At 41.6% G+C, this 23,251-nt stretch overlaps 3 protein-coding genes across 4 annotated transcripts; 1 reads left to right on the top strand and 2 right to left on the bottom strand.

Moving 5' to 3' along the window:
• Window positions 1–1,420: 1,420 nt before the first annotated feature.
• Window positions 1,421–6,773, bottom strand: fan1 (FANCD2 and FANCI associated nuclease 1). Its single transcript, XM_086109098.1, has 13 exons — window positions 5,427–6,773; window positions 5,216–5,356; window positions 4,743–4,944; window positions 4,435–4,668; window positions 4,230–4,361; window positions 3,611–3,719; window positions 3,405–3,524; window positions 3,149–3,313; window positions 2,908–3,064; window positions 2,253–2,356; window positions 1,990–2,184; window positions 1,741–1,869; window positions 1,421–1,636 (listed from the first exon to the last, which is right to left on the bottom strand). Exons 1-13 carry the CDS (start codon window positions 6,472–6,474, stop codon window positions 1,499–1,501), a joined length of 2,874 nt encoding a protein of 957 aa, XP_085965224.1. The 5' UTR covers window positions 6,475–6,773; the 3' UTR covers window positions 1,421–1,498.
• Window positions 6,774–7,726: 953 nt separating this feature from the next.
• Window positions 7,727–17,155, top strand: apba2a (amyloid beta (A4) precursor protein-binding, family A, member 2a). 2 transcript variants are annotated; one of them, XM_086109100.1, is made up of 13 exons: window positions 7,727–7,844; window positions 8,624–8,666; window positions 9,436–10,615; window positions 10,943–11,047; window positions 11,814–11,853; window positions 11,968–12,107; window positions 12,254–12,340; window positions 12,422–12,607; window positions 13,740–13,919; window positions 13,996–14,208; window positions 15,010–15,129; window positions 15,233–15,373; window positions 16,504–17,155. In XM_086109100.1, exons 3-13 carry the CDS (start codon window positions 9,623–9,625, stop codon window positions 16,573–16,575), a joined length of 2,277 nt encoding a protein of 758 aa, XP_085965226.1. In that variant the 5' UTR covers window positions 7,727–7,844; window positions 8,624–8,666; window positions 9,436–9,622; the 3' UTR covers window positions 16,576–17,155. The 2 variants fall into 2 exon arrangements, with proteins under 2 accessions (XP_085965226.1, XP_085965225.1); XM_086109099.1 differs by having other exon boundaries at window positions 11,962–12,107.
• A 435-nt stretch (window positions 17,156–17,590) lies between these two features.
• Window positions 17,591–23,072, bottom strand: duoxa (dual oxidase maturation factor). The gene is made up of 7 exons (XM_086109101.1): window positions 22,876–23,072; window positions 22,737–22,794; window positions 22,519–22,653; window positions 19,237–19,444; window positions 18,952–19,166; window positions 18,685–18,878; window positions 17,591–17,717 (listed from the first exon to the last, which is right to left on the bottom strand). Exons 1-7 carry the CDS (start codon window positions 23,020–23,022, stop codon window positions 17,706–17,708), a joined length of 969 nt encoding a protein of 322 aa, XP_085965227.1. The 5' UTR covers window positions 23,023–23,072; the 3' UTR covers window positions 17,591–17,705.
• Window positions 23,073–23,251: the final 179 nt, after the last annotated feature.

Here is a 23,251-nt window from a genome sequence, read left to right as displayed (position 1 = left end):
AAAAAGAACCCGGTGCCTTGAGAGCTTTGTGAGTGAACTAAATAAAATCACTCGTACATCAATCGGCACTCTCCCCACTACGTCTGGTGTGTTCTCCTGCTCTGTGCCAAATCCTCTGTCTGCCTACACGCAGGCAGCCCAGCCCATTTGCGCTGCCTGTCATGCTCGTTGCCTAGTAACGGGCTCACCGCACATTTTGAGCAGTTCTGTTCAGTGTTTCACATCACTGCTTTGAAATACAAAGAGCTACTCAGTGACGCAAGGAGTAAGAAGTACTCTTGGCAGAAGTCGGTTGTTTAGCCCTGATCTAACATCAAGGAACACATGAAGGAGTTGAAGAAGAGGTTGTTTTGCACTTTTCCCCATTTTTTTCATCTTTTCATTTGGGTTCACACAAGTGTTTAATATTATTATAGTTATCTTTATTTTAGTCAAAGTGTCCCCAGACAGGCTTTGTTACAGCTGTTACAGCATTCTACAGTAGATACGTGTAATACAGCAGCTCAAATCCAGCCTAGTTTAGTCTATTCAGCCGTGAACATGTCTACACAAAAATTTACAAGTGTTTCCTTTTTTTCTTAAGTAAATTTGTCCCCAGTTGGTAGGCTATTTAATTGAACTATTGTCCTCTTTCAGTAATAGTGTCCCCAGACAGGCTGTCTTTAATTTACAGCACTTTATATGCATACAATACAGTAGGTCAGGTCTATATACTCAAGTTCAGGCTAATAAGTGTTTCATAATTCTTAAGTGTTAAAAAACAAATATTTGCTTTAATTTACAGCAGTTTTTAATTATTGGCTATGCTCAGGTTCAGGTGACTTCAGTCTATAGAAAAAGAACAATGTTCATTGCTAATAAAGGACTTAAACTTTAAGTACAGTACGTCTAAATGCTTTCTTGACTTCTCCTTCCTTACTGACCTCCAAGTGACCCTCGGGCCCAGAGGCAAATATGATATGTTAAATAATGTCAATTCAATCAAAGCATTTAGTTTTTTCATATAAAAATACAGGTAATTCTATGCATTTCAAGGTTTTGGGGAGCTAAACCCTAATTTCTTTCATCCATGTGGTTTTGCTGCACCGCCATGAAGGGTGTCCCTTATTTCCAGATCTGAAAGGTGGAAACATATGCTATTAATAATGTCATAATTTCTTTGACATCTGTGTTGGTATTTGTTTCAAGCTGAAATATCTCACAATGTCAGAACAGGAAAAACACCAGCAGCTTTGTGTGAGCTGTGTTTATCTCGAGCTGAAAGCTTTTTGTCATCCAGGCTGTTTTGAGTGATGATGCTCCTTTTTGTCGGAAGCAGTAGTTTCCTAGATAAATAATGGCACTAGGTAGCACATTATCCTCCACTTTCACCCTGCAATTCATCCAGCTGAGATAAGCAGCACAGTGTAGATTAACAAAATAGAAAAAGGCATTGAGGCATTTTATTTCAGTTTGTGATTGTTTCTTGAATCACTTTGGTCTGCAGTTTTTTTCTTTTTTATTCCACACAGGATCCTCTTGGTCCGGTGGCCACCACATGACACACCTCCACATCCGCACCCAGTTTTTGCAGCTCATCCAGCCAGATCTGTTGCTTCTGGGACAGACGATCATTCGGACCCTTCACCTCCACCAGCTAAAACAGCAAACGTCACTGACTTGAAGCAATCAGGAATCCCAGTTTTTACAACTATTATTCACAATTCAGCATTTATACATGCATGGTGTGGAAGACCCCACCTTGTAAGTGTTATCACATGTATTCCATACGACAAGGTCAGGCAAACCTCCACGAGAGTGCCTGAAGTCTTTTGCCATCCGTGCTGTAACTCCTGCTAAGAAGGCTCCACCCAAGCATGACACGAGAGACTGCCAAATAAACACCACGGATTCAATTATCAATGCCGTGACACACAATATCCTTTTGTGAGCGCAGAAGTAGACTCGCATTCGCAATGCGTGACTTTAGGACATTTGAAAGCAAATTACCTGGGCTTGACTCAGCGAGGAAAATAGCTCCCAGTTGGCACATGAACACACTTTACCCTTTTGGGAAGTCCATACATCCTCCAACATAACGTGCAAGGCTTCTACAGAAGCTTCACTAATTAATTGTACACGGTAATCCACTGCTTCTTTTCGGTTCTCATAGAAACAATCAGTGTGAAAGTCCAGTGGGCATGCCTGTGACAGAAACAGAAAAGATGCCCAGATAGTCTCGAAACATTATTGCTTGTTTGTGCATATTATACCTGGTAAAGATTTCGGAAAACATCTGGTATGCCGTCCATAAAAATGATGTCCCACATCAGAAGGGCAAAAAGTGTTGAAAATGTTGAGCCCTCTCCATGGATTCCTGTGAAATTATAACAAACTTTTTTTTTCACTTTTGTTGTTGTTGTTTAAGCAAATGTTTCTCCCACCAGCCGCTCACTCTTCCTTCCTATTATGGTGCACCCGCAGAATTGGACGTGGTGCCACCCCGTCGGCTGCAAAGTCTGCACTCAACAGGTGCTCAAGTCTGCGCTCAAACCCCCCCCCCCCCAGCCCCTCCACCACCAACCTCCTATGTGCTCGTGTTGTGTCGTGCATTAATGTACACCTGTTTGCGAGATTCTTCCCCCCCAATCCATCTTGTGCTCCCCTAACAGGATCTCAGTACGTTTTTTCCCCCTCCCCCTCCATGATATTTATTTTTCATCTGAGAAAATGGGCCGCTGTAAAATGTGACCCCGCCCGCGGACTCCTGTTCTGCATCCCCCGTGTTGGTCATTGTTTTTCTATGTTTCTGTGATGGGTCATGTCTGTTCCGTCATTACAATCTGTGGTAAAATGACAATAAAGCTATTCTGATTCTCTGATTCTTATTGTTCTAAATCCTAAAGCCTATGTCGTGCTGATGCTTACCTTGGTCAAAGCCTTGCTGGCGGTAATGTGCTAAAGACAGGTCTTCCACAGAGCATATTACAGTGCCATCAGTACAATCGTCCATATTTGATGGTACGAGAAACCGCGATTTCCCCATGCCCCCTTCATGGGGGAACAGTTGTCCTCGGATGGTCACCTGCAGACAACGATCCAAAGTTCCAAACATGTTAATGACAGGTTTTAACATGTACTTTCACCGATATAGTGAAATAATACCCACATGTCTGACATCCTGGACATCGACAGTGGGCAGATCTCTGAGCTGCAGACGGTACTTCTTGAAGCTGGCAGACTCTCTCATCCGAGAAGCTCTCTGGTAGAGGGACAGCTTATGTCCCGTTCGCACGAAAGGGTCAGACAAACCATCTCTAATAGCACAGATAGCCTGCGGGGCATTTGAGGTGACAACTCAAACAGCAGCGTGACAATTAACAAGGTTTTTTAAAGAAAATGAAGCATCAACTACATGCACTGACTTCTTCTGTTTTTTTGAGGTGCTGTTGAAGGTTCAGGGCCAGTCTGTCCCACCAGCGCCCTCGATTGTCACGACAATAAACATCCTGCAGAAGTAAGCACCGCAACTCGTCGACAGCCTCCTAGGATATTAAAAAAACAACAACAACTTTGCTAGCCACAGCACATGATAGATAAGTTAAAAAAATACTTGATCAAATGAAACAACCTCATAACGACGTAGCCTCTGTAAGATCTCCACGCCTCTTGATAATATCCGCGTGTAGGCCCATCCCGTGGTGAAGCCGCGTAGGAACACTGGGAGCTCCTTTTGGTGACTAGCAAAAACGCAACATGGCAAGTTTGCCACAATGACAATGGGCGCTAAGTACACTTGCACAACATGATGAAATTAAATATAAGCTGTATCAAAATTTGTTTTTCTAGTATTTTATACCGTTGTACAGGACTTACACTGAGAAATGTTTCTAATATTTTGGTAGCTAATTTAGCTATGAGAAGGGCTAAATAGTAAATGCTGAATTTCTGCACCACTGCAAACTCGGGCTGAAAGGTAATAACCATCATATGGTTCAATGAATAACTTTCTGAAAGTGTATTCGATCTCATTGGACTGTGTAGATTAAAAGTCAACAACATGGTAACCCTTTTGCATTTATCAGTATTCAGTAGCTTTTTAAAAAGGTTGACATCACCTCTGGTGTACATGTTGTGGCAAGTGAGCACATGGCATTCAAACAAGTTTATCAAATTAGCCACCAAAATAACCTCACTGAAGAGTTCAAGATTACTTTTTCCCATCAGATCTTAAACAATGCTGGTCCAACCTGAGGTCACAATTCATCTTCAGGTCCTGCCATTCATTCTTGGCTGTTGTATACAGGTCCAGAGCCTCTTCCCAATGACCAGCTTGCATAGCCAAGGTCACCTCTTGCAAGGCTCGGATAGATGCTTCATACCTGAGAGGATTCCCACAGCAATGAGAAATGAACGGTCACACTCAAACTACCTGGGACCACACAATTGACTCACTTGATGAGGTCGTCTCTCTCCCGGTACACCTTTGCCATGCGCTGCACTGTGTAATCTGGGAAGGCCAGACGCCCTGAATTGACTAGCAGGATGGTATAAAGCTGGCTCTGCCCAGCTGCTGCCATCTCCTCCTCATCCATCGTGTCTGTCAGGGAGAAGAGCAGAAGGATGCGAGAAAAAACAGCCCGAGGAGCGCTGTGCAGACGCACACAGGAACCTGCGAGCTGTTTCGCCCTGTAGGAGTAGAACGAAAGTGATGACATCATGATTTCGGTTCAACTATGGCAGACTGTATTAGGTTATCTCACCTTTTCAAGATGACAGCTCCGATGTTGTTTTGAGCAGGGCGCAGGGAGAAGAGAGACTTCTGCTTGCTCAGCCGCAGGAGCCCGTCTACTAGCTGTTGTTTTTGAGTTCCTGAACTGCCGAGATGAAAAGTCTTCGCCAGCGTCTTGAGGTCGGGGGCTGGCAAGAGGTCAAAGGCTTCTTCTATGTTGCATAGGTCATTCTCTTAAAACAAAACAAAACCAAGAGCAATTTTAATACACCTACAGGAAGTAAAGATGAAAAAATGTTTGGACTGCTTCCACCCCCCTGGTAGACTTTCTACAACATGCTGGGGGATGTCTCTTCTCTTCCAGGAGAACATTTGTGAATTCAGAGGTCAGTGATATCAGCACAAACATTGACCTGGCTCACCATATCTCTTCTCATTCTTCCCAAATGCGTTTGTGGTACCACAGCAAATCGTAATCATATCTTGAGCAGTAATAACAATTACCTGTCTGCAGAAGACCCCCTTGCACCAACTCCTGAGCAACAGGACCCAAATCACTACTTATTTCTTCATAGTCCAGTTTCTCCACTTGAATCCACTTTAGTTTCCGCTGAAACAGTCTCACATATAACTTCTGTGCCATGACTTCAAAAGACAGGGACAAATATTTGTTAGAAACAAGGTGTTGCAGAGGATTTGTTATATTTCAGCATACCTGAGAGCTTCTCAAAGGCTTGCACGAGCGTCATGTCATCCTGGTTGAACAGGGCTCTGTCGTCCTCGTTCTCTAGCACGGCCTGCAGGACAGTCTGGAAATTGCGTAGGTAGTAGGGCAGTCTTTGAGGGGGTGAGGTGTTGCCTGTTTTCTCAGGCACACACACTGTATGTAAATTGCTATTGTCTAAGATTGAAAGGGGGTCGTCATCCGCAGGAGAGGGCACTTTGGGTTTAAATTCAACACCATCTACTGTCTCTTTACCAAACGATACTTCTGTCGAACTGCTTACTTCGTGTTTTGGTTTCTTTCTTAAATTAGACACCCTACCTTTGACAGGTGTCTCCTTCTTTCTTTTAATGAGGTTGGAGGAAGAGGAGAAGGACACTTTTAGCCCAGTCTCCATTTTAAAGTCTTTTCCCAAACTTCCTGCTGTTGCTGTACATATCCCAGCATTGGTCGTTAACTCTATGGTTCTTTTTGAATCTCCGTTGGTTCCTGAAGCCTGGCTGGCAAGATTTTCTGTCTGTGAGGTGCTAACATCATCCAAGGTGTCTTTATTCGGATCAGAAAATGCATGTTTAACACCTGAGTGTGTTCTATCATTTGTCTTTTCACATGATCTAGATAACTTGGCAGAGAGACTTCCAAGTTCGAGCTTTCTGACTACAGTCTTGCTGCTTATCTCTTGAGAGACATTCGGAGATGTTCTCGTCTTGAAATAAGGACTTCTCTTAGTTTCTTCTTTCAGCTCCGGATCCAGCTGTGGGGACTTGGAGCAAGTCCTGCTCGGTGACACGTCATTACTTGCTGATGAGGCGCTGCTGTCTGTTCTCTCAAAGTTCTTGCACTGCAAATCGATGTGTTCATTGATCCCAAATCTGGGAACCGTCTGACCACAAAGTGGGCAGGACAGTTTGCAAGGCTGCGGGTTGCTAAAGAACGATGTGATCGGTGTCGTGTTGACAGCGTGAGCGCTGCTCCTCTTCTTGTTCTTGGATAACGACAAACCCCGCCTGGCTTTGTGGTTGTCTCCTTTACCTGTCATGGTCGAAAATTAAACAAAAGTGAAAAATAAGGTTTCGGGCATATTTTCCGACAACTTTACGTGACGTACTCGCTGCTAACTCGCAAATTTCAAGACAGCGTCGATGCTAATTTAGCCCCAAAAGGGGATCTGACAGGGTTAAAGACGCGCAGTCAATGTGCGCCTGCAACAGAAGTTAACGCAATGTCAACAAATAATCACAATTACAAAAAATACTTAGTGGAAGAGCCCGAACAGGTACTGTCCTCCGATTTTAGCAAAAGTGCTGCACAACAAAACAAACCCGTCTGTCAGACTAAACAAGCAGAAGAAGGAAAGAATTTCAGACCATAGGAATCGAGCCCAAACGCATCGATATGTTTACCCCCCTCCCGTGTATTGCTTGAAATATTTCGACTTTTATTTATGGAAGCTCGTTTTCGCAAGCAATAATAATTTTAAGGAAAAGTACAATTTTGTAATTTCCTTTTTCGGGGAAACGGGACACAATTCACATTGTTTTACTGCTGTTTAATAATAATAATAATAATTTAATATAATAAGTATAATCATCATTGTTGTTATTCTTCATTTCTTCTTCTTCTTCTTCTTATTATTATTATTATTTGTAACGGTTTTCACCATTGAGTCTTAAAGTGCTCCTGGTCAAAAATCATTTTGAAAGCATAATGTAAAATACAATAAAAATGTTTAGTTTACTGTGAGCAGTCAAAGGCTGTCATGGAAGTTCACTTTTAGATACTCAGGGAGACCAATTCTACACATAGCCCAAGCGTTGTTATCGTTGGACAGAGTATCATTATTAGGAAATAGTGTGTCGTAATTATGATTTCGTATCTCGTTATTATATTATTATACATGTGCAATTGAATATGACGAAATTTGATAAAATAATGCATAGTGCCCCTTACCACAATTTATTCATTTATCTATCGATTTATTTATTTGTTTCTTTTTTACTTTGCCTGTTTTTTTTTAAACTGCAGGAACCGGCTCCATAGTCATAAGTACTGTTTGACTGTTGTAGCTACTGTTTGTTGATTTTTCTGAAACTGGAGACAACTATACCAATTAGACTACATCATTTACGGTCATAGAATTAACCACTTTGTATCTGTTTTTTGTGCAATTATTGAAATATTAAATTATGCAACGTTAAATTATATCACGTGTGTGTTCTGCATAATGTCAACGTTGGGTGACTTGCTGTGATCACGTGACACAGACCGTATCTTCTATATACAGGTTCCTGGGTTGCTGTACGTGTGCGGGTTTTATTAAAAAAAAAACTCACCACCCTGGATGGTAATTTGATCGGAACAACACACGCTTGCTTCAAAAAGGGAGGACAACCGACCCTACCGATGACAGTAAGTGCGCTCTTGGATGTTTACAATTATATTTGGGTGTCGGCCTCCGCTGATTTGATAAGAGACAAAGCTGGACGTGCTCATCTGGTAGCACATCAGTGTGTCAACATGGTGCAGTCTTGAAATCAAGGTCGATGTGCAGTTTTTCCTGAGAAGAATTAGTTCGATTGATGAACGCTAATAAGTGCTTTTCGGGTCTCATCCACATGCACAAACACGTCTCTACAATATTCAAATGTCGTATAATGCGGCGTTCACTCCATGGCGGAGCGACCACAACAAGCATCCCCTGCAGTTGCGGCAAAAGTTCGCCATAAAAGCGTTTTTGAAATAGCTCAAGGGCAGAGCGAACTACTCACACGCTTTTTGTAATGCGCGTTTTGGCTTTTTAATTTGCTTTTCAGCACCATGGAGAGATCAATTGAAATGGGAGGATCCCTCTCTCGTGATCGGATTCGATAATCGTGATTTCATCATATTTGATCAGAATAAAATACGTGTGGGGGGGGCTAATTAGGAGTAATCATTGCCCTCATTTTAATAATCTCGTCTACAATCTGAAGACCCATGTTATTGTGGTGTGTCATACACTGTGCCTGTTGCCATTGCTTTAGTTTTGCGCACAAGTAGGTGTCAAATCATGTGATAAAGCCATTTATAGCCTCAGTATCTAATTACACTTTACATTTATGATTATGCCTAATAGTTAAGGAAAATGAGTCGATTTGAAGTTTTTATGCAGTGAAACTACATAATTCAACTGTCTTTTATTTTGGCAGAACGGTGCACCAATGGATAGTATGTCCTCCTCACAATTCTGAGGTATGAAGTTCAAATCTTGGCAATATGGCCTTCCTGCCTGTGTGGAATTTCCATGTTCTCTATGTGCTTGTCGAATTTTGATTTCACCATTCATTCTTTAAGCAAAAACAAAAGGGATTGATATTAGGTTCATTGACATTCTAAATCACAAGTGTTAAACTTTCATATAGCCTGTGAAAACAAATCTTGTGCATCAACTTCTGATTCTTGCTAACATCTCCCAAAATTTCAGATTTTCAGATATAGTGCATTAAAATCTAGAGCTTTTCAGCATTTACTTTTCTTACCAAGCCACTTTTTACAGTAACTTGAACAACTGTTATCCTTGACATCTAATTTCAAAATGAGTTATTCATCAATTTATTGTGAAAAAATATATGTATATATAAAAAAAATATATATATACAGTATATAATATATATATATACTGTATATACAGAGAGAGAGAGAGAGTGAGAGAGAGAGATAGAGAGAGAGAGAGAGAGAGATGGAGATTATCTACAATTAATTATCTTGAAAAGGTCGAATTAAATGAATGAAACTTGATGCAGTTTTTACATTGGATGACATTATCTTTTGCACAGAGTGTACCTAATGTTGCATGTATGGGGGGGGACACTTGTAATTTCCTGTACAGCTTGCAGCCATGGCAGAAAGAGATTGCAGTATGGAAATTTATGAATCAAATGTCATTCACAAAGAGTGCTTTTCACGGTACATAAGACAAGAATCTCAGAGAGCTTTGTTGTTGTTTTTTTTATGTTCACAGGGTTGAGAGCATGAATTAATGAGCCAGTAATGGCTCGTGGAAATAGGCAAGACAGAATTTCCTGGAGGAGCTAAGCAGAACCAAGCAAAATCAGAAGAATTTGGTGAGGGGGTGGCTGTCCGTACAATCATCCTCGACATTGAAGGATGATATCAACGACCAGCTGACTCCTGCCAAGCACTCCCATATGAGTCGCGAACCAAGAGGCAAAGACATGGAGGACACATGCTCTGAATATGACAACGTGGGCTCTGACGTGGAGCAGGATTATGACGAGGTGCTGCATTTAAAGAGGGAGGGCGGCATGGACATGAAGTACCTCAAGCAATATTGCCCAGAGGATGGAGGCTATGTGAAGAACATAGGTCGTAAAAACGCAAACGAGGGCAACGGTACCGCTGACCAGTTCACAGCCATGTCTTGTCAAAGCACAGTAAGACGTAATGGATCACAACCAGACGCTAAGCCCCGCAAGGCAAGCCGTCCCTTGAGGTCTCGCTGCACCCCGGTTGCAAGGGAGGCAGGGGAAGGGGAAGAAGTTGGAAAGGGCCTGGAGAATAGGCTCTTCTTTTGTGACGGGGATGAAATAGAGCAAGTGTTGGATGGGGCCAGATTTATAGAAGATTTAAAAGACATAGAAGCCAGTGATCAAAGACAGGGTGTCCCTTACCAGGACAATGAAAGGATAAGAAAGGGCCGTGAAGAGAGAGACAGAGAAGACAACAGCACAATTACAAGAAACTATACCATACCGGGAGCAAACAGAAATTGCGAGTCATCTCACATGAGTTTGAAGGAAAGACAAGGGAAAGGACGAGGGAGGAGGGCAGCTGGACAGGATATTGAAAAGATTACCAGTGGGGTTAAAGCTTGCACGACCAACAAAAATGAACGAGTGAAGACATCATCCAAGGAAAACAGAAAGGCTCCTGTGCGGACCAAAGCGAAATCCAGCAAGCAACACCCATCCCCTCGTCATTCACACGGCCAAGCACCTATAGACAGCCAGAAGGCCCAACCTCAAAGAGAGGCTGCTTCTGTTCCCAGACCCAGCGCCTCATGCAACACCCAGGAGAGTGAGCCGAGGGTTGTCAAGCCGTCCCCAGCTCTCTGTCACACGCCTGTGCAAGAGCAAATGCCCCCTGGGAAGAGTCAGAGCCAGCCACAGAAAGTCCAGCAGGTTAGTAAGAGTCATTTGGAATGAGATGAAATGCAATAAAGTAGAATCGAATGGGGTTCAAATGAATGGAATGGAATGGAATTTATTCAATGAAATTCACTTAGCAGTTACAACCTGTCAATGGCGCCAAAGGGCACCTCAATTGTCTTTGATGAAAAGGAAAACATAAAGGACCGGTGAGCGGAAAAAAAAAAACATTCCTAAACTTTGTTCCCATATAGGAGGGGCCCAGTATGAGAGTGGGGAAAAAGACCTCTTACAACAGCCACATGAGTAAGAGACATCAACAACAAGATTCAAATATTTGCATGTTTTTTCCAATGGCAGGAAGAGAAGGCAAGCCCCATCGTAATGCAGGAGCAAGTTCCCGAACAGCTGAGGAGGCCTCAAAGTCCAGATCTCCTCCCAGATGATGAGAGTTCATCCCCCAAGGTTAAAACATCAAATACTTAAAAAAAAAAAAATCTCAAAATTCGTCACTTGGGTGTTTTTAGAACCGTCCAGTGGATACAGAAAGTGTACAAACCTTTACGTAAATACCAGAATATGTAAACCATAGCAATCTGTACAATCATTTTAATGCATAGATAAAGCTTGTGTGTACATGGAAATAATATTCGCACATGTATGCACACAGTGTGCTTTTCTCCATATATAGTGCAGTTCTGTGATCATTCTGAGACCTTTTCACAACAGTAGGAAATATCACAATAGTTAAGTGCACACAATCGTATATCAGTTAACTGATATAATTAATGGGATCTATCCATCCATTATCCGAGCCGCTTTATCCTCATGAGGGTCGCAGGCGACTGTTAAGCACGCTCGCATCACAGTGCAGAGGTCTGGGGTTCAATTCCGGCCCCGGCCTGCGACCCGTGTGAAGATAAGTAGCTCTGATGATAGATGGGTGGATACCTTTGAAGAATTCACCGTCTAATTTTTTTTGCTGCTTTTCAATGTTGTTGTCCATTCGATTGGTTATTCACAACCTGAGTATCTTTGGATATGATAACTGGTTTATTTATTATTTTTGTATTTCCTTATATAGGATGGGATTTTAGCCTGAGATAACATTATTCATTTTTTGAAATTTAAACTCTCACTATTGAGACTGGCAGTATGCACAGATAATCTCTACACTTAATTTATGAATAATATTAGATAACTGACTAAAATCAACATTTTCTTTCCAAAGAAAACACAAGAAGCTGCTTCATTCCCCAGTTTTGAAGACGGTAAGTTTTTCTGAATAATCGTAAACTGTGTATATCAATACACATCTTGGCACCTTTGTAAGTCTTACACTGGAAGCTTTTTTTTTTCTTTGTGGCTATTTCACAAAGTCCCAGGTCCCTGTGAGCCAGAAGATCTTATCGATGGGATCATCTTTGCCGCTAACTACCTTGGCTGCACTCAAGTACTCTCTGACAAGAATCCATCCAAGTCTGTCCGCATGTCGCAGGCCCATGAAGCCGTCAGTCGTATTAAGGTAGCCAACCTCTTTGGTGATGCATCCCTGTTTGAACTTGGATTTGTTTTGAGACCACTGGTCAAGTTACCACTTAAAGAGGTTTCTATTTCTACCACATGATGGCGCTGTACTTATTTTAATTAGCTGACTTTTTCATGTAAAAGAGCCAAGATGAAGACTCCCAAATGATGACTGAAGTCGACCTATTTATTTCCACTAAAACGGTCAAAGTGCTCAACGCTGACACACAGGTGAGGAAGAGTGTGTGCCGCATCGGCTTCAATCTTTGTTTGACTTGTCATGCCGAAAATTAATTCTTTTGTTCCTTCCAGGACACAATGATGGACAGCGCCTTGCGTACCATCTCCTATATCGCTGACATTGGCAGCATTGTGGTTCTGATGGCACGCAGACGCTTGTCTCAGGCGTCAACGGAGGATTTCGCCGAATCTGTGGAGTCGAGTGGCGAAGGGACTAGTCAGTACGGCATGATCTGCTATGTCTTTGAGTCCGAGGATGTAAGTAGTCATTCGTATAGTTACTGTAAATGAAATGATTCATCAGACATTGGGTTGCATTCATTCAGAAGTACGGTAGCAGAGAAGGGCACAAAGACAGGTCTAGTAAAGCTTGCTTTGAAAGGTATGATGCAGAAGAACTTTGGCGCGAACTGATTTTGATCCCATCAAAAACCTTTGGAATAAACTTGGACACAGATCCCCACGGATACACTCCCCAAATGATTCCATTATAGTGATCCCTTGAGATATGAGTGAGCCAACTTCGACACACAAGCCATTGTTTGACTGATTTGGGATACGAACACTGTAGGGTGGCAGTGAACTCAACTCACCTCACAACAAGCAGCAGTTGGACAGATAGTAATCAATTCTTCAAAAAAGAACACGTTTCAAGCTGTTTCTTGCTACTCACAGTTGAGGTTTACTGACCAATTAAACATAAAACAGAATTACACATAGTGTATTTAACACAATCATATAACTTTGTTTTACAGACTTCTAGCTTAATGCTAGCACTTAATGTAGATGAATAGCATCTTTTTGGAGGTGTTGTAACCCCTAAAGCAAGGTATCATTGAACACAAATGATGGTGTAACACAGGCTGACACATACTATCATAATACTACCAAGTAAATATTATTTGACAAATGTTATTGCCTTCAGAGGAGCTGAAACCGTCTCCATGTACAGTGCAGTGGCTCACCGCTATTCGCAGGGGATAAGGACACAATGGGACGGAACCGCAAAAATTCACAAATAATTGACTTAGAAAATGTGTATAAGCAAGGGATTGGCTAAAATGAAAGTGAAGTAAAAAAATGGCAACAACTGTTTAATTTCTTTACATTGTATTACATGAGTCCATGACTGTTTGTATTTTAATAAGTACAACATTACATAGTGCTATTTTTCTTGTTATAGAAACACGTTACAAACATTTTAGTTGGATTTCTTTCAGAGGCTAGAACACATTAATGGCATTTGCATTCATTGGGGAAAGATAATTTGGAATGCAAGTGTTTACGGAATGAATTAAACTTGTATCTCGAGGCGCCACTCTCTTTGAATATCTCTTGTTGTTGTCAACGGTGATGTCATTTTTGCTGAGTCATATCCCACCTCGCACAGGCCCAGCTCATCGCACAGTCCATTGGTCAGGCCTTCAGCGTGGCCTATCGAGAATTCCTGCGAGCCAACGGCATCAATCCGACAGACTTAAGTCAGAAACAATACAGCGACATCATCAACTCCCAGGAAATGTACCACGATGACCTCATCCATTTCTCCAACTCGGACAACTGTAAAGAGGTTTGTGCTAAATGACGATTCTTGTGAATCTATGATGAGCAGATGGGAAAATTTGAATACATCTTATGTGTTGTAGTTGTGTGTAGAGAAGCAGAAAGGGGAGAACCTCGGGGTGGTGATTGTCGAGTCGGGCTGGGGCTCCATTCTGCCCACTGTCATCCTCGCCGGAATGCTGAACAGCGGCCCAGCAGCACGCTCTGGCAAACTCAGTGTTGGTGATCAGATTATGTCCATCAATGACACCAGCCTAGTAGGGCTGCCTCTCGCCACCTGCCAGGGCATCATCAAGGTACGAAGTTCTCTTCAGTCACACTTGATATTTGGCTTTACAGTATTGTTCTATTCTGGACTTTCATGCAGATTTTTTAGTTCGCATGTAATGCACCAGTGATAACCTGTCCGAGATTGATGGGCAACCAGTTCAAGGTGTAGTCCAGCCAGTTAGGCCCTTGACTTTCTGAATGACAAATAGGATTGAATGGGAAGACAGAGAGATGAATGAGTCTGATATGACAGCGTAGTGATGGGAAAACTGAAGCTTCAAAAATGAAGCTGAAGCTTCATGAACCAGATGTATTTTTTGACTCCTTTAGGTGGCAATCTGCTCAACATTGGGCTAAAAGCACAATGACTTGCCATTTTATGTCATGTTATGTCATTTTTGATACCGCTTATCCTGTACAGGGGAGGGAGGGGTATCCCAGCCTACTTCAGGTGAGAGGCGGACTACACCCTGATTGGTTAATCCATCCATCCATCCATTTTCCGAACCGCTTGATCCTCACTAGGGTCGCGGGGGGTGCTGGAGCCTATCCCAGCTGTCTTCGGGCAGTAGGCGGGGGACACCCTGAATCGGTTGCCAGTCAATCGCATGATTGGTTAATGATTTCACAAATTAATTATATACCGCCCTAACCCTCGAGTGAGGAAGACATCACCTGTGTAGATATTAACTTATCCTGAGAACCATCTAAGATGTGCATAGCCAGTCTAAAGAGTTTGCATTGTCCACACAATGTCTTTTATAGTACTTCTTTCAGTTAACCCACGTCCACTTGCCTTATATTCTCTTTTTTCTGGTATCTTCCAGGGTTTGAAGAATCAACTGAAAGTAAAGATGAGTATCGTAAGCTGTCCTCCTGTCACCACTGTCCTCATCAAGCGGCCCGATCTTAAGTTCCAGCTTGGCTTCAGTGTTCAAAATGGCATAGTGAGTGTCCAGCAAAAAAGAAATCAATCAATTATGGGGTGAGAAACAGACATGCCAACATGATACAAAGTTTTATTGAGATAGATCTTTTTCTTATTTTCAGATCTGCAGCCTAATGCGAGGCGGGATCGCCGAGAGAGGCGGCGTTCGCGTTGGACATCGAATCATAGAGATAAACGGTCAAAGCGTGGTTGCGATGCCACATGAAAAAATCGTGCAGACTCTGTCCGTGTCAGTGGGTGAGGTAAGAGATCTGTCATCTGCAGGAGTACCATTACAATCTTCCCCTCACTGTTTTGCAGTCTTTATGCTCACATAAACAAACTGGTTGCTAGCAGCATTTGAACATCTGCTGTGTGCCATCTGCTCCAAATGCAGCATTGCAGAGTCAGATTTATTTAAAAAAAAAAAAGTATCATCATCATCATCACTACTCATTCTCCTTATTTGTTGTCTTTTGTATTGTCTCTAAACAAACAAAGTCTGACATCTTGGAACGGATTTATGACATCTTGAGCATTTTTATGATGGAAAAAATGGTATGGCACAAGCCACTTGAAACCAAGAAAATTACAATATACTCTCTTTATTGATATTTATTTTTATTTAATTCATCTCTTATAAATACTGTAGCACACTTTGTGATACATTATTAATTGAACAACAAGCCAGAGTAAGCAGAAAAAAAACAAGCAAGCAAAGGGAGAACATGCAGACACTACACAGGAGGGGCCGTGCTGAGATTCAAACTCAGTACTTCTTGACTGTGGGGCAGATGTGCTAGCCACGCTCCCTGCTGTTGGAAATCAATCAGTTTTGAGTATTTGTATTTTAATTAGCTCAAAATTGTTTTATGTAAAGTCCCTGTAATGTCCTCTAAATTTGACACCACATACAAGAGAGCTGTTAAATGGATGCTAGCTGAGCTATTAGGCACTGTGATGTCATTTTCAGTTGACAGCAGGTGGCAAAATGACCGCCTCTTGATATGGACAAAACCGGTGGATTTTCCTAATAATTCACATTCCACAAATGCATTAATCAGAATACTGTGTTCAGACTAGCGAGGCTGCACTGAACATGTTATAGGAAAGTACATTTTTGACTTGACTTCTGCTTTAAGTTTTTATATAGTCGGGGAGGGGTGATTCATGCATGCTTTAGCCACGCCCCAAAAAATCGGGTAAATTTCTGTGTACACGGTCTTTAATCGATTTTTTTTTGTGTGTGCACTGCCTAGTTTTCTCAGTTCTCACACTCACATCCTTTGCATCCATTTTTGTGACAAAGTATTTTCTGTCCGGTGGGGTGGGGGGGATTAAATTGGAACGATGACTGCGTATTCATTCACATTATTCTTTAAATTTGCATCAGATCAACATGAAGACGATGCCCGCTGTGATGTTCAGACTGCTCACAGGACAAGAGACGCCATCCTACATCTGAAGACTCGGCATTGATTACTGATGAGCAAAGTTTTATTTTTCTATCATTTTAGTATTGTTTGGAGGGCCCTTGCTGCAATGTTGTAAAGAGGGTCCGGTTCTCATTTCAAGTTTAATCTTGAATTATATTCTCATAATGGCCTTACAATGTGAAGTCTGTCGTGCTGTGTGTGAGTGTGGAAGACAAGTAGCTTAATGGTCACTTTTATTTTCCTATGAAAAGAAGTGCATTTATATTTTAGTTAGTCATTTTTATAGTGTCGATGTAATTCTACTGTACAAACTACGGGTTACTCGTGGACTGGATTGGGAAGGAAATATTACTCCGCCTACATTATATGCATGGTTTGACGACAAATTACAGACCAAGAATTCATGCCGTTACAGTAAGTATTACACATGTACTGTATTACGCTGTATAAAGCCACTAAATTACTTATATTATGGAGACGCTGAAGGCCAAAGACACCCCTTCATTTTAAAATGCAGTTTTAAGAGATAACCTTTCCAGAGCGTACAAGAATGTACATTACGGAATGAATGTAATAATGTAACACAAATAATACAATCTCATTGCTTCATTTTTGTTTTTTGCTTTCATTTTTTTATTGAAGTGCCATTAAAAAAAGACAGAAAACCCACAAGTCTATATGTCATAAAGCACATTTACCAAATATAGTCGTTTGGTGTTAATTTGACCTCTTTTCCTTAATCCATTGAATTTGAGCTCACAAACTGCCCATGTCAAAAGTTGACCAAGAATTTGGATCGTGGCTGTCTGAATAACGACTTCTATGTTTTGCAAGGGTAGATACTCTTGCTTGAATATCATAAGAAATATGGTGTACTGTATTTCACCAGCAGGAACTACATATTTTTAATATTAGTGTTAGTAATACGAATAATAATATAGGCCAAAGCCAGACGAAAAAAAGTCCAGTGTTTATTAACAGTGCAGTGCATGGATCCCATACAAAATAAATTTGTATTTACATATACAGTACAATTAAATCACCATACACAAAAAAAAAACATGGGCATTTGACGCAGACACAAGTGACATTCAACATTCTCTCTGTAACACATTCGGTAGATCCTCAAGTATTGAATGCGAAAATTGCTGAGAGGGACTCATCCATGCTCCTAAAAAATGCAAACAAAAGGATGTTATATGTTATCAATTAGTGAGTTCTTTCTTCATGAATGAAATGATGATTGACACTGAGTGGTATTACATGAAACAATGATCAACAGTAGTTGTAATTTGCAGAGATGTAGAACTGCACTTTATCATTATTGATTGCTGCTTGTTTTTTTCAACTGTATATTGTTAACTTTTCACTCAGTTAAGTGCAAAAACAAATTTGCAACCCCCCCCCCCAAAAGTAATTGAAGATGTTCATACTATTTCTTTCATGATCTAAATTTATAGTTGCTCAGTGAAATTTTAGACAAATCTCCATATAATGCGAGGGTGTTTTTCCAAAAATGTGTTCAATAATATCAGGGATATTCAAAAAGTCATTAATTTCAAAAAATGAAAATTTTGAATATATTTTTCATCAATGTCTTGAAGGTCCGCCACACATCAAGCAACCTAACCAAATGCTCTCAAAGTGTGGCGTAGTGTGTCGGGTTCAGCCGCTAGTTTTCATGAGTGGCTGACTGTCGACCAATAGTTTTGCTCTCACTTAAAATTGGAATCCCAGGTGGATGGCTTCATAAACGTTGCAGATGTAACAGCTGTTTTGCAATAAAACTTATCTATACTTATAATTTTATATGTACATGTGGGTAAAAGGTGAAGCGTGTAGAGTCTCTGTCACTGAAATGCAATCAGCGAATGGAATCAACTGCCTGTCAAATATCCACACTCTCCCCTACCTTTCGCCTGTTGCCTCATTTTTGACTGATTGTATCACTAAAGGTGCCAAGTAAATCAGCTTCTTCTTTGACAACGGTGCCGTGTTGTTTATAGTTCAAAAAACAAAATGGGGCGCCTCAAAATATTTTTTTCTGGACACGTGGAATTCTGTTGCGTTTTCAAATGTCAAGTCAAACTGATATTATCAGATGATCAATGTACGAACTGAATGTACAGGATACTGACCACTGTGACCTCGGTGAGTGTGCATGGTGAGACAGTTACGCCATCAAGGAAGGCTGAATTCGGGTATGTCTCTCCATAAGAAATGTCCTCATCTTCACAACTGTCAGCAGCCACACTGAAAGCCTCCTTCATCTTCTCAGGTGCCGTAAAGTTCAATATCACTACCAGAACCCCAATGACGGTGCACAGCACACCTAGGAAGGATTTCAGCTTAGTCGAGTTCAAACAGATGTCATGAAATCTGTAATCAAGACATTTATCAATTACCGGTTGCCAGAGCCAGCCAGAATGAAAGGCTATAATCCACTTCAAAAGAGACGGTTCCAATGGAGAAAACACAGTTGGGCGCATGCATGATGGTGGTGAAGGTGGCCGCTGAGATGAAGATGAAGGCGGCTGTAGCCAACATCATGTAGGCGGCATATAAAATAACTGGCATGGAGAAGAGGATGTTGGCCAGCATCCAGCAGCAAAATGCCATCCTGGTTGGAATAGTCAGTTAATTTCTGTAGCATTTAAACATTTCTAGACCGCAAGTCCATAATTACATACCAGAGAGTTGCAGATGCATAGCGCCCAGAGTGTCTGTAGTGAAAGATGATGCCGCACGGGCTGCTGAGAGAGAATTTCTCTGCGATGTATAGGATGGGGTTCGGGAGGCCTTTCTCCAAAGCTTCCTTATAATCGTCCTCAGTAGTGTCATGCCAGGAAAACATCTCATTGTAGTCTATAGTCTCGTTCAATTGAATAACAGGATTGCCTGCAGAGCAGCGTGGTGATTGCAACGTTTGGGTTAGTGGTAGTGGACCGTAATTTGTTGATGGTGTAATATCAGAATAGCATTTACCACCTCACTTTTATTCTCGTGACACCTGCAACGCACTTCTCTTCTTTTTCAACGAAAAAAATCAACAGAATCCACCAGCATCTGGGCTCCTCTGTACCTTTCCCCTCCTCTGACCTTCTCACCCCTTGCAGACTGTTCTCTTCTTTTGAACTCCCCCATCTCTCATTAATTTCAGACCTCATCATTAAATCCAAGACTTCCTCCTGTCAGCTCGATCCCCTCCCCACAGTTCTGGTCAAATCCTGCCTACCCTCTCTGCTTCCCTTCATCTCAGCCATTATCCATTCCTCTCTGTCGACTGGAATTGTTCCTGTGCTCTTCAAAACTGCAGCTGTCACCCCAATCCTGAAAAAACCCGGTTCAGATCCCAATGACTTCAATAACCTACGCCCCATTTCCCATCTTCCCTTCATTTCGAAAATTCTGGAGAAAACTGTCGCCTCTCAGCTCCACTCCCACCTCACCGACAATAGTCTTTATGAACAATTCCAGTCCGGCTTCCGTCCCCGTCACAGTACTGAAACAGCCCTCATAAAAATCACAAACAATCTTCTCATGGCAGCAGACTCTGGCCTAATCTCCATCCTCATCCTCCTTGACCTGAGTGCAGCCTTCGACACAATCTCTCACCCCATCCTCCTCAACAGACTCTCTACCATAGGCATCACCAACACCCCTCTACGTTGGTTCCACTCATATCTCACTGGCCGCTCTCAGTTCATTCAACTTGATTCTTTTACTTCACAATCCCTCCCCGTCTCTTCTGGTGTTCCCCAGGGTTCTGTCCTAGGTCCGCTCCTTTTCATTGTCTACCTCCTTCCGCTCGGAAACATTTTCCGCAAATTTAGCTTACACTTTCACTGCTTTGCGGATGACACCCAGCTCTACCTCTCCAGCAAACCCGACGCTTCTCTCCCACCCTCATCCCTCTCTCACTGTCTCTCAGAAATCAAATCTTGGTTCACCCATAATTTCCTCAAGCTAAACAGCAATAAAACTGAACTCCTACTCGTCGGTACCAAATCCACTCTAAACAAAGCCGACAGTTTCTCCCTCATAATTGATAATGCCACTATATCTCCTTCCCCCCAGGTGAAGAGTCTGGGTGTCATCCTTGACAGTTCACTATCCTTTCACTCCCACATCAATAACATTACCCGGTCCGCTCATTTCCACCTTCGCAATATAAACCGCCTCCGTCCCTCACTCACTCCTCACACCACTGCTATCCTTGTTCACAGTCTCGTCACTTCCCGTATTGACTACTGTAACTCACTCCTCCTCTTCGGTGTCCATCAAAAATTCCTCCATAAACTTCAACTTGTTCAGAATTCAGCAGCCCGGATCATCACGAGAACCCCCTCCTTCCATCATATCACCCCCATCCTCCGACAGCTCCACTGGCTTCCTGGCAAACTTAGAATCAACTTCAAATTTCTTCTCTATACATTCAAAGCCATCCATAACCTTGCGCCCCCCTATCTGTCAGATCTTCTTCAAATCTCCATTCCCTCTCGCTCACTCAGGTCCTCATCCTCCCTCCACCTTTTTCTACCCTCTGCCCGTCTCAGTACAATGGGGTGCAGAGCCTTCAGTCGCTCTGCCCCCAAACTCTGGAACTCACTCCTCCCAACATTCGTAATATTGACTCTCTTTCCATATTCAAAACCCAGCTCAAAACCCACCTATTCAGACTTGCGTACCCGCCTTAAATCTTTCTTTCTTTGTCTATTATTTTATCTGTGTTTTACTATTGCTCTTGGTTGTACAGTGTCCTTGAGTGTTATGAAAGGCGCTTGCAAATGTGATGTATTATTATTATTATTTGTGCTTCCTTTTCAACATGACTGGCTATGGAAAAACATACCTTGGGCATTACTGCCACCTAGGGGATTTCACAGCACATATCACTTATCAGTACTGTAGTGAGTCTCAAAAGTGTTGTGCAAGTATCCCTAGTGGTACATGTGCCGCCTTTAGTGATGGACGAAAGAATCACAGAATCAAATGTGCAGACTGTGCAAGTTTAAGTGGCTCAAACTTTTTTAGTTCTGCTTTTTAATCCAGTGAAGTGCATTTGTTAAATACAGTTCAGTTGTATTTAACCTTTTAGTACAACACACTTGCATTTAATCTTTTAGAGGTGTTTTAATTTTCCTAACATTGATAGATGTAATATTTGAATTAAACTAATGCGTAACGTATTTTAGGAATTTGACCCATTTTTTTATTTACTGCATTGCTAAAGTTCCAAGATGTGCATAATGATCCAGTGGTTTACAACAGCTTAAAAATTGACATTTTATGATGATCATTTGGGGGAACAACCGGTAAGTTTTTTTTTTAGGTTGTACTTAGTGTAAACCGTTTGAGAATCATATCTGTACACTAATCTCTAGACTGTATATGTTACACTTTGAAAAGTGTTTAAACGGATCAAAGCATAAACTTCTTAGATTGCTGTAAATTGGGAATTTCTCCATTGTCAGAAAAATAAAGGTTTTCTAATCTTTTCTTATTTTATAATCCAAGTGGTAAAATAACCAGGCTGGTTTCCTATCATCTCATATGCTGCTCACATGGCCGTGAGGCCTTCTGTACACTCTGCCTGCTATGACACGTGGTACAATAATTACCAAACATTATTGTACTGCATTTTGAATGTTTATCTTCTAGACTGTTTTCCAATGTAAGTTCTAATGGAATTGAACTTCATTTCAAGTTTTGTGTTCAATATTCATAATGAGTCCAACAGGATTCCTTCAGGGCTCATTTGGATTCAACTAATGTCTCCTTTATCGATGATGGAGAGAGGTAATCGATTGTTATTTTTTGATGGGTGGAAGAGCCCCTATTCTTTGGCCCATCCCTGAGAAGACCGCTCAAATAAACATTTATTTTGGACATTATCGACTGTAAGTGATGCGATTTATTGCTTTTTTTTTACACCTGCCAAAACATTATTTTAAAATGATGCTGTAACTCACCTCTCAGTGTAACATTAATGCCATACAGGCCAACATGTAAGCCAACATCAGCGTGAACCATTGCACTGCTGAAAGACTTGTAGGTTGTGTTTGTGGTTATACAGGCCTCAGCCCAGTTGTCAGTAAAGTTGAGTGCTGCAGGAAAAGAAAGGTGAGAAAAAGAATTCAATGGGAGATTTAAAAAAAAAAAGGGGTTGTGGAAAAAGTGCTGCACTCACCCACGATGACAGCGCCAATAAACAAGCTCAGGATGATCCTCAACAGCCAGAACAGCCGCTGAAAGACATCCAGTGAAAATTGTTTAAAGTCATTGCTGATTTTTAATGCGCTGGACTAATTTGAGAGACTTGCACTCACCGACTTTCCTCGAATTCCAGGCAGAATGAGAAGTAGACAGAGTGTAATGACAAGGAAACATATGATAACGGTGAGCAAGTGGCCACTGAAGATGAAGGACGTCCTTTGAATATGGTAGAATGGATAAATGTTATCGTAAAAAGCCATATCGGCTTCGACTCTTGTGGCTGCAGACAGAAATTAACACACGTTGCAAGGGTGGGGGGCGCGCTAATAAAAATGTGAAAATATTAGATTCTTGCTGTGTCCAGACCTGAATCTTGGAAGAGGAGTGAAGCAGCAAGTGTAACTCACGAGGAAACAGTCACCTCATTTATACACAAGGAACAGGATGGTTTGACTGGGAAAAAGTGGGAAAAGGGTGGGATTCAGAGCA

This window comes from Hippocampus guttulatus, chromosome 4, assembly GCF_054856545.1.
Source record: "Hippocampus guttulatus isolate MCC_2025c chromosome 4, RoL_Hgut_1.0, whole genome shotgun sequence".
NCBI classification, from domain to species: domain Eukaryota; kingdom Metazoa; phylum Chordata; class Actinopteri; order Syngnathiformes; family Syngnathidae; genus Hippocampus; species Hippocampus guttulatus.
The sequence above is the reverse complement of the archived record's forward strand: the minus strand, read 5'-3'. Positions and strand labels throughout refer to the sequence as shown.

What these genes read in the sequence shown, in the direction of transcription:
- fan1 (XM_086109098.1), bottom strand. Translation starts at nt 6,474, where the DNA reads ATGACAGGTAAAGGAGACAACCACAAAGCCAGGCGGGGTTTGTCGTTA. An exon ending in GAGAGAGACGACCTCATCAA is followed by an intron (nt 4,362 to 4,434) that starts GTGAGTCAATTG and finishes GAATCCTCTCAG; the next exon opens with GTATGAAGCATCTATCCGAG. An exon ending in ACCTCAAAAAAACAGAAGAA is followed by an intron (nt 3,314 to 3,404) that starts GTCAGTGCATGT and finishes AATGCCCCGCAG; the next exon opens with GCTATCTGTGCTATTAGAGA.
- apba2a (XM_086109099.1), top strand. Translation starts at nt 9,623, where the DNA reads ATGAGTCGCGAACCAAGAGGCAAAGACATGGAGGACACATGCTCTGAA. An exon ending in ATTCCCCAGTTTTGAAGACG is followed by an intron (nt 11,854 to 11,961) that starts GTAAGTTTTTCT and finishes TATTTCACAAAG; the next exon opens with TCCCAGGTCCCTGTGAGCCA. An exon ending in AAGCCGTCAGTCGTATTAAG is followed by an intron (nt 12,108 to 12,253) that starts GTAGCCAACCTC and finishes TTCATGTAAAAG; the next exon opens with AGCCAAGATGAAGACTCCCA.
- duoxa (XM_086109101.1), bottom strand. Translation starts at nt 23,022, where the DNA reads ATGGCTTTTTACGATAACATTTATCCATTCTACCATATTCAAAGGACG. An exon ending in CTGGAATTCGAGGAAAGTCG is followed by an intron (nt 22,795 to 22,875) that starts GTGAGTGCAAGT and finishes GATGTCTTTCAG; the next exon opens with CGGCTGTTCTGGCTGTTGAG. An exon ending in TATGCATCTGCAACTCTCTG is followed by an intron (nt 19,167 to 19,236) that starts GTATGTAATTAT and finishes TATTCCAACCAG; the next exon opens with GATGGCATTTTGCTGCTGGA.